The 16882-nt window shown below is 31.7% G+C and overlaps 3 protein-coding genes across 3 annotated transcripts in view; 1 reads left to right on the top strand and 2 right to left on the bottom strand.

The window, feature by feature from the left end:
• Positions 1-302, bottom strand: part of LOC107463374 (ethylene-responsive transcription factor ERF023) — a gene marked incomplete in the record, with an annotated part of 883 nt that extends 581 nt beyond the window's left edge. The window contains 1 exon segment of the mRNA XM_016082156.3: positions 1-302. Coding sequence (XP_015937642.1) covers positions 1-241 — 241 coding nt within the window.
• An 11484-nt stretch (positions 303-11786) lies between these two features.
• Positions 11787-14414, top strand: LOC107463370 (uncharacterized). The gene has a single exon (XM_016082151.3). The coding sequence runs from the start codon at positions 11787-11789 to the stop codon at positions 14412-14414; it is 2628 nt and encodes an 875-aa protein (XP_015937637.3).
• A 125-nt stretch (positions 14415-14539) lies between these two features.
• On the bottom strand, positions 14540-16297 carry LOC107463368 (protein MAIN-LIKE 1-like). Its single transcript, XM_016082150.1, has 4 exons — positions 16226-16297; positions 14777-15519; positions 14607-14694; positions 14540-14551 (listed from the first exon to the last, which is right to left on the bottom strand). Exons 1-4 carry the CDS (start codon positions 16295-16297, stop codon positions 14540-14542), a joined length of 915 nt encoding a protein of 304 aa, XP_015937636.1.
• Between the last annotated feature and the right edge of the window lie 585 nt (positions 16298-16882).

The following is a 16882-nucleotide window of genomic DNA, read 5'->3' as shown; positions in this document are numbered from 1 at the left end:
GGAAGTAAGCGGCGACGTCGTAGGCTTTCGCCGCCATCTCCGGCGACGGGAAGGAACCGAGCCATATGCGAGACTTCTTGCGAGGTTCTCGAATCTCCGAAACCCATTTCCCCCATCGACGCTTCCTCACGCCGCGGTAGACAGGGTGGCGCGTTCCTCCTACGCGGTTTATGGTGGATTTTGCCGCGGCGGTTACGGTTGAAGTGGTGGCAGTGGTGGTGGCCGTTGTTTGTAGCTCCATGAAGGGAATTTTTTTATTTATTTTATTTTATTTTTTTTATTTTGTAATGTTTGTAATAACGGTTTACAAACATTATCTTCTCCTTTATAATGAACTTTGTGGTGCTCATATGCAAAATTACGATACTACCCCTTACATAGATTTTTTTAATGGTCAACTTTTTGTTTTTATAGTGTGTTCATAAAGCGGTAAAGGGAGGTTGTGACTAATCACGTTGGTATCATACGGTAATTTTTCATATATTAAAAATTATGGAAAAGTCTCGTACTAGCAATTTTATTGCATTTTGGTCAGTATGTAATCAGCCAATAAAAATGAATTATTAGATAAAATCTCACACTATTAAATTATTATTGATGGCTACCAATCACAAATATTGCTAGTCCCTTAGCATTACTCAAAAACTATTTTAATCTTGTGACAAATCTTGTGACAAATTATAATAAATTAATAATAAATTATTAAATAAAATTTAAATTTATGATAAATTAATTTTTAGTCTATTAAATTAAGTAAGGAGAATTGTGAATAAATTTATGACTAATTATTTGTATTGCAAAAATAAAATTTTAAATAATTTATACGTGTGAAATATTTATTATCTTATAAATTAGTTTTTGAAGTTAAGTTATATCTTCTGTTTAATTTTAATTTTAATAATTTGTCTTTAGATGAATAATACACCTGCAATGATGAAAGATATTCGTTGAAGTTTAAAATGGATCTCATTAATAATTCAAGAGATATAGTTGAATAAAATAAACACATTTTTTAAAAGCAATTACTTCAATATTATTTGAAAATTAGAAGGTAAAATTATTTTCTTTTGTGTGTTATTGTATGATACATTTATATCATGTTTGAATTAAACTTTAGATAATATAATCAACTTATTGTATTATTTTCTTTTTTATGAGAATATCAACTTGAGAAATATTTATGTAATCATAGAATATATTTTAATGTTTGTTTAAAAACTTAATTACTTTTATTCAAATTTTAATTACTGTTTGTAGATTGATTAAATATATAATTATAAAATAATATATGAAAGAGAGTAATTTAATTTATCCTTTTGCAGAAAGTAAGTAGTGAATTGATTAAAGAAATTAAACTTAATAATAGAAATTAAAATTATACATCAATAAAAACATAATTTACATTCTGTTTTAATAAAGAATTACATTTACCTCTCGTTTAAGTTGGTAAAATTTAAATAAATTTCTTTTTATTTGTAAAAGCGTATTGGAGTACTAATTTGTTCAAAAATTTAAATAATATTACAATTGATAGAATTTTCCTGAATAAGCGAAGAAATTACTATACAGCGGTGTAGTGGACCATTGCTGTTATCATCTTACAAAAATTGAAATTTGCCAACAAATTCAAGTAAAATATAAGAAATTCATCAGAAAAAACAAGTTGAACATTTAAATCTAGTAAATATTTCAACAAAAAATAATATGATTCAATTTGAATCAATTGACTAATGTAATGTAAAGTTGAATTTGTTATGAGAGTAAAATTGAGGAAGGAAAATTCATAAAACGTTATTCTCTCTTCTTTCACTTTTAAATTAAACTAGTTTTTTTGTTATTTTCATTGTTCAATGACACCAAAATTTAATGATATGATACTGTTAGTAAAAATAATTATATTCAAAAATTGAATTGATTCAAAATATTAATAACGTTTCAAAAAGGAGGTAGAGATCAAAAGAAATGCACGTAAAGGTATTAAGTAGAAAATTGTTTGGCACAATTTTCTATTGATATCATAAATCGAACAGTTATTCAAATGAAAAAGATTGAATGTGTTTTCGAATTAAGTATTTTTTAGTAGCTGGTAAATGTTTGGACAAAAGAGCGAGAACGGTTATTAAAATTTTCACTCATGAGGGGACATCATATCATTAATGGTCGGTTATAAAAAAGAGTTATAAATACTAGAAAATATTAAGAAATTATAGTTAGAATTTTTCTTTAGAAATACATTCAAGCATACAGCGAATTTTTGAGTTTGCATTCGAGTTTGATTTCTGTAGAGTTTCTTCTATGTGTTTATCTTTTCAATTTACAATTTGAGCAAATTTTACTTTTTCTGTTCAATTTATTTTTAAAGCATCTTTAAATTTTATTGTCAGATTTATATTTGAGTATCTTTAATCTTCATGTCAAAAGTCCTTTGATTTAATCGAAGACATTTTTATCGCTTTATTTAAATTCATTGCAAACCTTTTCGATTTCATTCATGTTGTCTTCCAAAAGCTTCTTTTACACACCTTTTGAAATTCGTTACATTTCAATGGTCGTTTAATTTGAGGGTCTTTGATGCATTTATAGAAAAACTGGTACTTGCAGAAAGAGAAGCAGGTTTCGCTCCCAAATCATTAGAATCAAATCACTATAAATTTGCTAAAAATCGACAAAACAGATGCGTTAAGCAATACGACAGTATATACTTGATTGTCCTAATTAACTGTTAAAATGATAATTTATACAATTAGCTTAAATTAACTCCATCTAAATTGAGGTATTTCAATTGATTAAGACCGTCAAGTATATTCTGGAGTTAATGTAGTAATAATAAACGTGTCACATAAGTAAATTTTAATATTATTAACAATAGAAGTGATAAAAAAAATTAATGGAGCTAACTTAAAATTTTTAAAAGATGAATTTAATTAAAATAAAAATCAAAGATGAATTTAGAAAATAATAATTTTTTAAGAATAAATTTAACTATTTACTCTAAATTAAACTCACTCCGAAATAGTGAAATTTAATATTTTTAACCCTTATTAACCCTTTCATTCATTAAATAATATACATTCATTTCTAGTCTTCATTCCATTGATAAAAGCTATATACACCAATTTTTTTTTAAACCTATATGTTGCAATGCAAGTAGAGGAGCTAAAAGCTATTGATTTCTTATTTTCTACGTAAAGGACCAGCAAGTAGCATGCATTAATAATATTAAAGATAGTATTCTCATATTTTCATTCACATTCACATTGGCACGTAGTTTGGTACAATGCGCACCCCTTCGCTTGCATCACAGTGTCGTATTTATTTTTCAAAAAACTCTTAATAATTTTTTATATTAATTAACAAATACTATTCTATATATTTTTAGTTTATTTTGTAAATATTATCGTGCTGCTTTAAGTGTAAGTAGTACAAGCTGCCTGACCCTCTATGGCTTGTTAAGAGAGACTACGAATGTAAGTTTTTGAGTTGTTACGGCGTGAATTTAGTAACTCTACAGTAATTTTAGCAAAGTTTTAGAATATTTTGTTAGGTTTGGACTTGTTCTTAAATTTTGGATACTTCATTTGCATGAAAGTGGACTTTAGAGTAAGGAATAGTCTAAGTGCTAACTATAATATAAGTCAATTTAAGTTAATTTTTTATATTTTTAGTTTTAAAATTTAAAAAATTAAGATAACGGAGAATATATATAACAGATCTCATTATTTTCAATTAGTTGGTTACTTCCTAATTGGTTTCTGAGAAAATTGAATAAATAATAGTAAATCTTTTTGTCTTGAAAAAATTATCGAGTTACACTCTATAAAAGCATTAGTTTTGATTATTAAAGAACGCTGCGATAAACTAAGTAATTGAAATATTTATCATGAATTTTCAAAAATAAATACTTATACAGATAAATTAATATAATAAAGACATAAATTTTAGTCGAAATGTCATTTTTTCTTTCTATTCTCTTATGTATTTTTTTAAATTTTTAGTTCATATATAAAATTAATTCTGTATTCAACTTAAAGAGCATCGAATTGTGCATGCATGCACCTCTTTGATTATAAATTTAATTAAAAGTTAGGTTACTTATTATATATATATCATCAATTTCTTCTTCAGATTGAGACAAATAAAAGAAAAACAAAAAATCCTCAATTGAAAATAGTCTTATTAAATTAGTCACAAAAATTTATTTCATCAAATATAATATAATATATAGTTCATATAAATTGGCTCTTTTTGCTAGCTCAATAATCTTAGCTAGTGACTAATATATGGTACAATATTAAACATATTAAATCTGAGATCAATTGATGTGCAATATGAGTTTCGTTAATTCAATTGATTGGTTTTGTTATCCTTTAGTAAATTATTATTTTTAAAAATTCTATTTTTTAACTTTAATTCTCCAAATACGAGTTTTTTTACACAAAGTAAGTTCGTCACATTATAATTTTTATAGAGTTTGTCTAATCCCGACGAACTTCACTTCAAATTATAAAAAAATAGCTAACTCAAATTCTTAAACTTCACAATAAACAATTACAATCATTATCATTGTCTCAAGGGTACATAGGAGTACACAATAATATTGGAGAAATAATAGTTTTTTTTTAATTTATAATGAAAAAAAATTCTTGTTAAATAAAAATATGGCTTATTCCCGTGTATCTGTGTATTTTTGGAGACGATAATAATGATTGCCATTAATGTTGAAAAAGTCATGTTTGTTATTTGTGTATTTTTGTGTACTCATATGTACTCTTGTAGACAATGATAATGGTTTCAAAATTTGAGTTTCGTTGGTTTTGAAAAAAATTCGAGTGAAATTCGCTGGAGTTTGGCAAACTCTATAAAAATTATAGAGTTTGGGATCAGGCGAATTTTATAAAAAAATATAGAATGCGGCTAACTCTCCCTAAATAAAAAAAAAAATCGTACTTGAAAAATTAGAGTTGAAAGATGGGGTTTTGGAAAATGATATTTTTTCAAATGATAAGTAAAGATAATTTTAGTGTTATAGGACGTAGTGTATTAAAAAAAATTTTCATTGGTAAATTTGTAAAATGTCAAGTATATTTACGGACACTAAGATGGATGAGCAATATCATGAGAACGATGATATTAACCAACAAGAAGAGTTAGTATGTGACCAAGATATGATAGATGAATAATATGAATCCAAATAAGATTTTGGAAATGAATTTACTTAGGGACAGAACCAATCGATTGAATTAACTAAATCTATATTGCTTTGATGATTTTAATCAATTGGATAATAAGAAAAACCCCACATGCCTTATAAAATTCAATCGATTGGTTTGTGCATCCAATAGATTGAATTTCTAACAAACACGATTTTTTCAACTAATACGTATGTAACTGGATTAATGATAAAATTATGATCGATTAAGATTACAAAATATTTATTACATAATGGAATATTTAATTTGTTATTGTTTTAGTTTTTGATTCTCAATAAACATTATAGATAAATGATAAAATAATAATTTAAAAAATAAAAATATATTTTATAATTAAATAATATATAAATAACTGATTTGTAATTAAAATTAAATAAAGACTATTTAACTATTATTAAAAAAAATTAAAAAATATATTTTTAATAGTCTAAACTTTTTGAGACTATCAAATTCGGTATTACTTGAATCAATTCTATTTTTAATGATACTGTGCAAGGTGTAAATTGTAATTATTAATGCGCAACTAATTTATGGTTTGGTGAGAATTCTTGCGTCAAAACAAATCATATTACTATCAAATTTATCCATGACCATAATCATGGCTAAGATATATAATTTGTTTGCAAAAAATAACGACTTTTATAGTGAACATGGGACTATCGAACTTATTGCTTATCTATAAAATAATACAAAATAAAAATATTACTCGTGAATGGCAAATTTGTACAAGCCAATAAAATAATTCAGTTTGAAAACGAAGTAACATGACACTTTCTTCTATATATATATACACATAGAACATGAACAAAGTTTTTGGACAAAAATATGCTTTTAAATCGTTATGTAGAATTATCATCAATATAAAAGTTGAAACAGAACTTAATTTTAGAAGGTGAAAGTGAAGTTTTTTTTTCTCATATCTATGCTATGAAATATGGATATTTCATTGAATTATTGTGTCTGTATATCAGACACATTTCAAACACGATACTTATCAATATTCGTTTAATATGTGTGTCTATTTTATCCAATTGTATTTTAATAAAAAATAATTTTTTTTGAATATGTTTGAATACATCTAAATACCAGCATGTGTCAACATATCTAGTTTTATTTTTAACATATATTCTTGAAATAAATTTAGATATAATATATATTATTATTTATTAAAAAATATTTTAAATATTTAATATAATTAAAATAAAATATTAAAAATAATAAAAAAAATTAATTTATATTTTAATATCAATAAAATATCAAAATATCATTACAATTTATCTAAAAATTAAAATACTTTATATTTTATATATAAGATTTTAAAATTCGTGTGTCAGCATGTTCTGTATCGGCGTGTCGTATCTCATATCTGTGTCAGTATTCATACATAATAGTATCTATGTATATATTATGTGTGAATTAGGAGTTAATTTCAATGCCTAGCTAGTTGCCCACTTATTAATTATTTAAGTTTTTTATTTTTGCTATATTTATTAGTTTGCTACTCACTAATTTTTTGCTTATATATGCATGTTATTTTATACAATAATTTAAAAAGTAAAAATAAAAAATTATTATTAAACAGTAGTAATATATATTAGGGAGATAATAATATAAATTATCTTATTTAATTTAATATTTATAATTACATATTTATTACATTTAATATTATTTAATTATTTAAGTGATAATTAAAGAACATAAAATAAAATAAACCTACAGTAATTAAAAACTATAAAATAAGATAATTTTTTATTGTTTTAGATTAATTTTTTATTATCTATCTCTCAAACATTTTTTGCTATTAAAATACTAAAATATACAATTAGAACGTTTGCTTGTTTATTAATTACCAAATAATCACTAAAAAATTTGTTGATGCTAAATATACATCATATTAAAAAAATATATCTTTAGGTTTTTTAAAGATAATTATACATCGCTATAAATAATTAAAAGAGTGTTCCTAATAATCACATAAAATGCGCATTTAGCATTAACCCTAAGAAATAGAATGAAAACTCTACATCAATAGTGTGTGATTTGGACATTGTAACAAGAATATTGTAACTTGCGATGACACAGAAACGTGAATTTCAAAACGAGGATGAAATAAAATTGGATCCATTATATATATACTTTTTTAATTCTTAATTTTTAATTACGTAAAATTGGTTAATTCATCTGTCAATGATTTTTTTTTAAATTAACGAAATATACTTATATGATACATTAATTAATTAATTTGTCCATTGAGTACTAATCAAAATTGACATATTTTTTGTTACAAACCTCATTTTTTTAGAATAATTGTCAGAAATCGTTAAAATTTTTTTCTCTATTTTTTATTAGTTTTTAATATACATTAACAACAAAAATATGTATATATATTAATAAAAATAATATTATTAATTGTAGTTATCAATCTTATTTATTATTAATTGTTTTAAAATGTTAAAATTTGAATTGTTGATATTACATTTACATAATTAACTAGTTGATATAAGCATTCTCTTCTGTTATATTTATTTTAGATAAAAAATATTATTTAATATTTTTAAAATATGATAATCATGATAATATAATTATACCAAAATAATTGAATTGAATCTTATATAGATAGGCTGTGACAGCCACACCTACCAACAAGCCTTGAAGACGAGAAGTCAAGGGAAGGTGTCGTTGCATGGAAATTCAAAATGACCAAAGTGCCCCTTTAAGGTTTTAGAGAAATATTGTGTATGAATAATTAGTTTTGATAATTATATGTGATAATGTCAACAAAATAATGTGTATTTTAAACCGAAAAATATTAACTGACTAACACGCTTTTTTTGTTTAACCTTACATTTGAATTAACATTAATTAATTTTTCATCTTTACGTTTGAATTGACATTAACTTTTAGGGAAAAACTCTGCATACAAGCCATTAGGGTTTGTATGTTTTACAAGTTTATTAAACAATAAAATCAAATTACGCGCTGCTTCACGTACGACGCGCTACATCCCTTCTTCTTTTCCTTCTTTTTCGATCGTTCTTTTCTCCTCCTTTCTCACTGGTTTGTTCTTCGTCGTTGACGTTAGTTCCTCCACATACTGTTACGGCACGTTTTCATTGCACCTTCTTCTTCTTCTTGTTGCACGTTCTTCTTCCTCTTCCTCTTCTTCTTCTTCTTTTCTTTTGTTTCTTGCCTTCTCTTTCTCCTTCTTCATTTACGTGCTTTTCTCTCTGTTTTCTTTCTTCGTTATTCTCGATTTCTATTGTTTTTTGACATCAAGCTCTGAAATCGTTTTTGAAGAAGAAGTAGTAGCAGAAGATGAGGAGGAGAAAGAGAAAGAGTTCTGAATTATGCATGATTTTGGGTGTATTTCTTTAAATCCTTTGGGTGTATTTTCTGTAATCTTTTGGGTGTATTTCTATAATCGTTTGAGTGAATTCTTGTAACCGTTTGGGTGTATTTCTGTAATCTCTTGGGTGTATTTTATGTAATCGTTTGGGTGTATTTCTGTAATCTCTTGGGTGTATTTTATGTAATCGGTTTGGTGTATTTCTGTAATGCTTGCCATTTTTTCTGAAATGAAAAATACACCCATAGATATCAGTAAGATACACCCATAGATATGAGTCAGATACACCCATAGATATCAGTCAGATATCATTCAAATACACCCAAAGGGTTACAGAAAATACACCCAAAGGATTTAAGAAAATACACCCAAAATTCGTTGAAGTACATCTTATGCATAATTCAGAACTCTTTCTCTTTCTCCTCCTCATCTTCTGCTGCTTCTTCTTCTTCAAAGACGATTTTACCATGAAAAATCGAAAAAAAAAGAGAAAACAGAGAGAAAAGACGTAAATGAAGAAGAAGAAGAAGAAAAGGAAAACGAGGAAGAAGAACATGCAGAAACGAAAGAAAAGGAGAAGAAGAAGAGTAAGAGAAAGAAGAACGTGCAGCAAGAAAAATAAGAAGAATTTCAGAAATCATGAAAATCGAAAAAAAACGAAGAAGAAGAAGAGGAAGAGGAAGAGGAAGAGAAAGAAGAAAAAGAAGAAGACGAAGACGAAGAAGAAGAAGAGAAGAAGAAGAAGAAGACGAAGAGGAACCGTTTGAGTGGGGCGCGTGTAGTTACGCTCCATTCAAAATGAGTTAATGCGCGTGTTAATGAAGTTTGGACTGATAACTTGTAAAACTTGTACGGCCTTTTTACTTGTATGTGTAGCAGGCCCCTAACTTTTAAACTTTTGTGCATACACATCTTTTCTAACCATAAATTAATTTCCTCTTTGATAATTATCTTCAAATACCAAGTTAGATATTAAAATAAATGATCAAATATCAAATATATTTTGTGTCTATGATAATTTTTAAAAAAATAGTTTTTTTTGTAACATTTAAATTTATTTCAGTTTATATAATTCTTAATATTTTAAATACATTTCAGTTGTTTTCTTTTCATTAAATTTTTAACAATTGAAAATTAGTCAACATTTTTTCTTCCAATTATATCCTTTAAGATTCATCCATACCATCATAATCATGATGATTATCTCTAAATCCTCTCCTCTATCTCTCTATCTCCCTCAAACTCTCCCCTGTCCAAACCTCACTCTCATTAAACTTTTTCCAAAACATAAAAAACAAAGATCCCGTTTAATTCCGAGAATAAAATAAGACAAAATATTAAACAATAAAAAATATAATTATAAAAATTAATAAAAATAATAAAAAATAAATTATATTTTTTATAATATTTTTATATATTTTTTATTGAAATAAATATAAAATATACTAATTTAATATTTTTAAATATAATATTTTTATTTATATCTTATTTGTCAAATACGATTTTGTGTTTTAGTATTTCATAGATGTAAATATTGACAGCCAAAAATATATTTAAAAGAGTATTTCTAAAAAAAATTGCATTGCATTGCACGAGATAATAGTGTTGTTGAAGCTTTTTTCATATGGGCTTTGGTGGATGTGGTTAATTCTTATTGGTGATGCATTGAAGGGTATGATACTGACAAACAAAAAAGGCCCATGTGGCACTGTTATTATTGTTTCCAAATGTCATCAATCTAATTTGCCAATTAGCTTTTGAGAATGCAGATAGATAATTTGAAAATGACCACCATTTTATGGATCCTATGATACATCTTATCTCTTTCTAGCTACTTTTCATTTCAAATGCAATCATTATAGGGTTTTCAACTCAATCATATACTTTAGCTAACAATTTTTCTTAATTATTATGATTTCATTTTTGGTTAGATGCCAACAAAGTATGCTTTCTTTTTAGAAGGGAATCATATATGGTTATTAGAAGTAGACTAATAGATTTTTTTTATATCAATATATACGCCACCTTTTCTAAAATTTATTATAGAAATATTGTCTTTTTTTAATGAATTATTCATGTTACTTTTTTATCACAATAACAATTAATTTACTATTTTAATTATGATTATTTATGGTAATATAAAAAATGACATCTGAATAATTAATTTCAAAAAATAATATTTTTGATAATAAATTTTTAGAAAAATAACACATTGGTAAAAAAAACTTGGACCAACACCTTCATCTATTTTTCAAATTATTTAATTTTTAAATTAGTTTTGTTAACAAGGATATTATAAAGATATTTTTTAATTAGTTAAGAATATATTTTTAAAAGGAATTTTATAAATTTAAAATTTAAACTTTCCTAATTCTAATATACAATAATATCACTTTTATCAAAACCCAGCCTTCAAGTATAAACCATCAAAATTTGTTTATGTTGGTTGTGGCATCGTCATAATAATAATAATAAAGAAAAAATTATGTAATATAATTTCGATTCATGCATGTAGCAGTGCTGCCGTTTATCATTAAGAAAATGACATCTGAATTATTTATTGACATATTATATATAAAACAATAAAAAAAAGACAAAAATGAGAATATAAAAATAAAATAATTTATTAAAATAACCTGTATCTCAATCTAATTTTTGTGTGTATCAATTTATTAAATATACATTAAATACATTTATCTTTAATGGTAATATCGAAAAAGATATGACTGAGATGTAGAATTTATTTTGTGTTTTTTTTTTCTCCGTTTCGAATCGAATTTAGGGTAAAACACCCAAATAAGCCAAGGAGAGCTGGAAATTACCCAAATCAGCCAAATCAAAAATCCACACCTGAATCCACCAGAACCAATTATTATATAATTCGAATTAATTAGATTCGAATTATGCTAGCATGTAATTCGAATTAAATTAATTCGAATTACTAGGAATGCAATGAAACAACGAAGTTCGAATTGAATTAATTCGAATTACAAAAAGGTAATTCGAAATGAGTTAATTCGAATTACTAGTAAGGACACAAAACAAGGTAATTCGAAACAAGTTGTGTCGAATTAAACTTAGCAAATTCGAATTTAGTTAATTCGAATTACTAGGTTAGTTTGAGATACAACCTAATTCGAAACAAATTGTTTCGAATTACATATATATAGTGCGAGCCACAGCTATATATATATGCTGTGAACTCATGATGCTCTCAACAAAGAGGGGAGATGGCTAGTGAGGAGAGTTTCCTAGTTCTGGTACATTACAGAGGGTCGATTAAGAGAAAAACTCGGTCCGGCGTGAAGTTCACTGATAAGAATCCCCTATGTATTATCGTGACGCCAACAACCACCTACGATGCTCTTGTTAGCTCTGTGCTGGAGAAGCTTGGTCTTGAAGGAGTTAAGAGGGTCAAGAAGTTTTTCTACCGCATTCCAACAGCGGTGCTCCATGACACGGTGAAGTTTGATTGTTTCACAATCGGTAGTGACGAGGACTTGCAGGTTATGTTTCTTTCTCGTAGGCAGTTTTCCGAGGTAAGGACACCAGAGCTGTTGGCAAAGTTGGTTGATGTGGTATCTAGCTCGGGTGGTTCGAACCGGAATGCTAATACTATAGCCGCGGTTGCCGGCTCGAGCTCGAGACCTGCTGTTGCTTCATCCTCTGCTCCTGTGTATGAGCCATCGATGCAGCCTGTTGCGTCCCCTTCGTTTGCCGTTGATCTGAGCGGCAATGTTGGAGAGGAGGTTCGGTATGGGGAACATATTCCCAGCGAGGTACATTGTCCCACACCGGCTGGTGTTGGTGATGGTTTGTTTGATGATCCAGATGACGATGACGTAGAGCCGGATATGATCGCTGATGAAAGCGGCGATGATGTTGGAACTACTGTTCCAAGGAGGGCTACCGGTGGATCTAGCTCTGGCACACAGCAGTATCCACCCCATTTTTCCTCGTTGGACCTGGATGCCATGCGGCAGGACGAAAATGCTCTGCAGCCCTCAGGATTTGGCGCTAGAGAAACCGAGGGGTCTGCCGGTATGAACGAATTCCAGGTTGGCCAACAATTTCCAGATAAAGATGAGGCGCTGTTGAGTGTGAAGACGTACAGTATCCGTCGAGGGGTCCAGTACAAGGTCGTTGAGTCTGACTACCGCAGGTATGTGGGAAAGTGTTCTGAGTTTGGGAATGGGTGCACATGGCTGATTCGGTTGAGTATCCGACAGCGGAAGGGTATCTGGGAAGTGAAGCAATACAACGGACCGCATACATGTCTGGCCAGCTCCATCTCCAGTGACCACAGGAGTCTGGACTACCATGTGATATCCACCTTCATTATGCCGATGGTTAGGGCTGATGCAGCTGTGAACATCAAGGTGCTTCAAAATGCCACGGCCGCACACTTTGGGTTCAGGCCAACATACAGGAGGGTATGGATGGCGAAGCAAAAGGCCGTTGCCGTCATATATGGGGACTGGGAGGAGTCGTACAATGAGCTTCCTAGGTGGGTTTTAGGAGTTCAGCTGACGATGCCTGGCACTGTAGCCGTCCTCAGGACTTGCCCTGTTCGAGTTGGGGGACAGGTTGACGAGTCTCAGATTTATTTTCATAGGCTGTTTTGGACTTTCCCACCTTGTATCCAGGCATTCCGTCATTGCAAGCCTTTGGTTAGTATTGATGGCACCCATCTGTATGGGAAGTATGGGGGAACACTGCTAGTCGCCATTGCACAGGACGGAAACTCGAACATCCTCCCCGTGGCATTTGCACTAGTTGAGGGTGAGAATGCTGAGTCATGGTCTTTCTTTCTTTCCCACCTTCGTGAGCACGTGACACCTCAGCCGGGTCTGTTAGTTATTTCAGATAGGCATAATGGCATCAAGGCAGCACTCGAGACTCCAGATGGGGGATGGCTACCCCCGGCTGCGTACCGGGCGTTCTGCATTCGACACGTTGCAGCGAATTTTGCGTTGACGTTCAAGGGAAAAGATGCCCGGAGGCTTCTTGTTAACGCCGCATATGCGAAGACCGAAGTGGAGTTCGACTACTGGTTTGACATTCTCCGCTCTGAGAATCCCGCAATGTGTGACTGGGCGAACAGAATCGAGTACTCGTTGTGGACACAGTACTGTGATGAGGGTCGGAGATTCGGGCACATGACGACAAATATTTCGGAATGTGTCAACTCAATCCTGAAGGGGGTAAGAAACCTCCCTGTTTGCTCGCTGGTGAAGGCCACATACGGAAGGCTAGCAGAGCTATTCGTCCGTAAGGGTAGGGAGGCAGAGGCTCAGATGGGTACTGGACAACAATTCAGTCAATACCTAGTAAAGTGTATCGAGGCCAACCTAAAGACAGCCAGGTGCTTCACGGTTACTGTTTACGACAGGGATAACTCGGAGTACACCGTTGCTGAGACGACTCCGACAGGGTCATTCTCTCTTGGTACGTACAGGGTCTCATTAGGGTCTAAGACTTGTGATTGTGGATACTTCCAAGCACTTCATTTTCCCTGTCCGCACGCACTGGCATGCTGTGTGTATTCACGACTTACATGGCAGCCTTACGTCCACGAGGTCTACCGCCTTAGTTCCGTTTTCGGTGTCTATCAGATGGGATTTACACCTCCCATTCCGGAGGGTTTCTGGCCACCTTATGCCGGGCCTACCGTTATACCGGATCCGAGTATGAGGCGTGCGAGGGAGGGTCGTCCTAGATCCACAAGAATTCGCACCAACATGGATGAAGTAGATCCGAACCGGCCAAAGAGATGTGGCCTCTGCAGGCAGCCAGGTCACACCAGGCGTAGTTGTCCACAAGCCGCAGGCCCCAGCGGGACTGCTGGAAATCAGTAGGAGATTTGGTTTGTCTCTTTTTATTTGTTAATGTATTGGCTCTTGTCGTCTAACTGTTTTTTTTTTGTATTAGCACTTGTCTTGTAGTTGTTTTTTTTTTAATGTGTATTAGCACTTGTCTGGAACTAAGTTGTTTCCTATGTGTAATGAAAGTTGTTATTCATACCCAATGTTTCTGTTCTGCGTACTTACCTGCCGAGGCTGTAACAAGTCGATCTTCATGCGAGCCATCTGTACCCGAGGTCCCTTGTTGCTAATCCCAAGATTGTAACCAGACCATCTGCGTACGAGAAACATATAAATTGGTTGCATAATCGAAAAAAAATACCAAAAAAATATACAATACAAAATAATAACGGTACCTCGAGGCAAGGGGCCAGCTAATCTCCTCATACCCAGATGGTCTAAGAGTGGGAAACCTCCAGAAGATCCAAGACTGTAGTAACTGTAAAGGGCCAGCTAACTTCACCACATGTCTGTTGGCGACTCGGCACATGCACCTGTACAACCACGCTAGTGCCGCCGACCCCCAACTGTAGCGACCCATCTCCTCAAGCTGAGCAACATAAGGTAGCCATCTGATGTGTATACGATTGCCGGACTTGTCGGCAAACAGCTGCGTGCCCAATAACATCATGATATAGGCCCGGGCAAAGCGCCTAACCGTCTCCTCATCAGCCCCGTCTGGACACTCCGCAAATGTCTCCTGAAACCAGGTGCAGTTGACTGCGAATTTCTGCACCTGGTTCTCGGGAGGTAAAACACCGAGCAACTCATGGAACCACTGCCAAGCAGGTCGACCACCCTCAATGTAAATGTGGAAGTCTGTCAGGCAACCACTAACGTAATCTCCGTCGACTGGCAACCCCAGCTGGTATGCGACGTCCTGAAGCGTGATGGTGCACTCTCCAAACGGCATGTGGAAGGTGTGCGTCTCAGGCCGCCACCTCTCGACGAATGCGCTGACTAGGGGCTCATCTAGTCGGAACCATCTGTCGTTCAGTCTCGCAAGATGGTACAATCCGGCCATCTGCAAGTACGGAACGTATCTCTCATCAAGACGCATCCCCTGCTGCCGCCTAATGCTGGATATGCAACGACGAGGCTGGCCAGTACATAAACCACATAATTAGAACCGATGCACAAACCACTAACATGTACAACATATTTCATATGGAACCAGAAAATAAATCGTGATGAGTAAAAGATATATGAAACAAACGACCAACATTTTATACACAAACCGCTCACTGGCATAAACCGCTTGCTTAAACCGCTTACACTAATATAAACCGCTAAAAAAAACCATCAACAAAAACCACCATCCAAAATCGCTAACACAAACCGCTTACAAAAAACCCCGACCCAAACCGCTAACCATCGCTAGAACCACCATCCAAAACCATTAACACAAACCGCTTACAAAAAACAATTTCAAATACCACTAAAGAAAACTACTGGCCTAAACCACTTCCTTACACCTCTAACACTTAAATAAACCGCTATAAAAAACCATTAACAAAAATCACTAGCCTACACCACTATCCTAAACCACTATCCTAAACCACTTACAGTAACATAAACCATTATAAAAAACCATTAACAAAAACCACTAGCCTACACCACTATCCTAAACCACTATCCTAAACCACTTAAAGTAACATAAACCATTATACAAAACCATTAACAAAAACCACTAGCCTACACCACTATCCTAAACCACTATCCTAAACCACTTACAGTAACATAAACCATTATAAAAAACCATTAACAAATACCGTTATCATAAACCGCTTTCATAAACCACTAACCTCGTCGTTGATCACACCGGCGATATGAGCTACTCCATCCAAACGATAAAGCCTTCCCGGATCGTCCTCCATCGACAAAAAAACCCGCTCTGGTCTTACTCGTACTGAACCTTGGTCTTTTTCTCTGGAATTTGGTGGGGTCGAAGAATGAGAAAGTGATTCGAATGAACTTGGCTCGAACTCCTTTTATAGCCGAACTCCTTGTAATTCGAATCAACTTGATTCGAATTACTATTCAAATCGATTTTCACCTAATTCGAATCAAGTAGATTCGAACCTCACTAAGATCCGCTTCTCCTACTAATTCGAATTAAGTAAATTCGAATTTCTCATTTGTAATTCGAAACGAATTGTTTCGAACTTCCTTAAGTCATTCCATTCCTAGTAATTCGAATTAATTCAATTCGAATGACATGAAAGTATAATTCGAATCTAGTTGATTCGAATTATATAATAATTGGTCCTGGTGGATTCAGGTGTTGATTTTTTATTTGGCTGATTTGGGTAATTTCCAGCTCTCCTTGGCTTATTTATATTTTTTACCCTCGAATTTATAACCTAATATATACATAAAAAATTTGAATCTCAGCAACTAAATAATAAACATATGTAACCGTATCTATCTAGACACCCACTAATCAAATACTATACCTATAC

This window comes from Arachis duranensis, chromosome 8, assembly GCF_000817695.3.
Source record: "Arachis duranensis cultivar V14167 chromosome 8, aradu.V14167.gnm2.J7QH, whole genome shotgun sequence".
Lineage (NCBI taxonomy): Eukaryota > Viridiplantae > Streptophyta > Magnoliopsida > Fabales > Fabaceae > Arachis > Arachis duranensis.
Note: the sequence above shows the minus strand (reverse complement) of the source record. Positions and strands in the feature narration are given on the sequence as shown.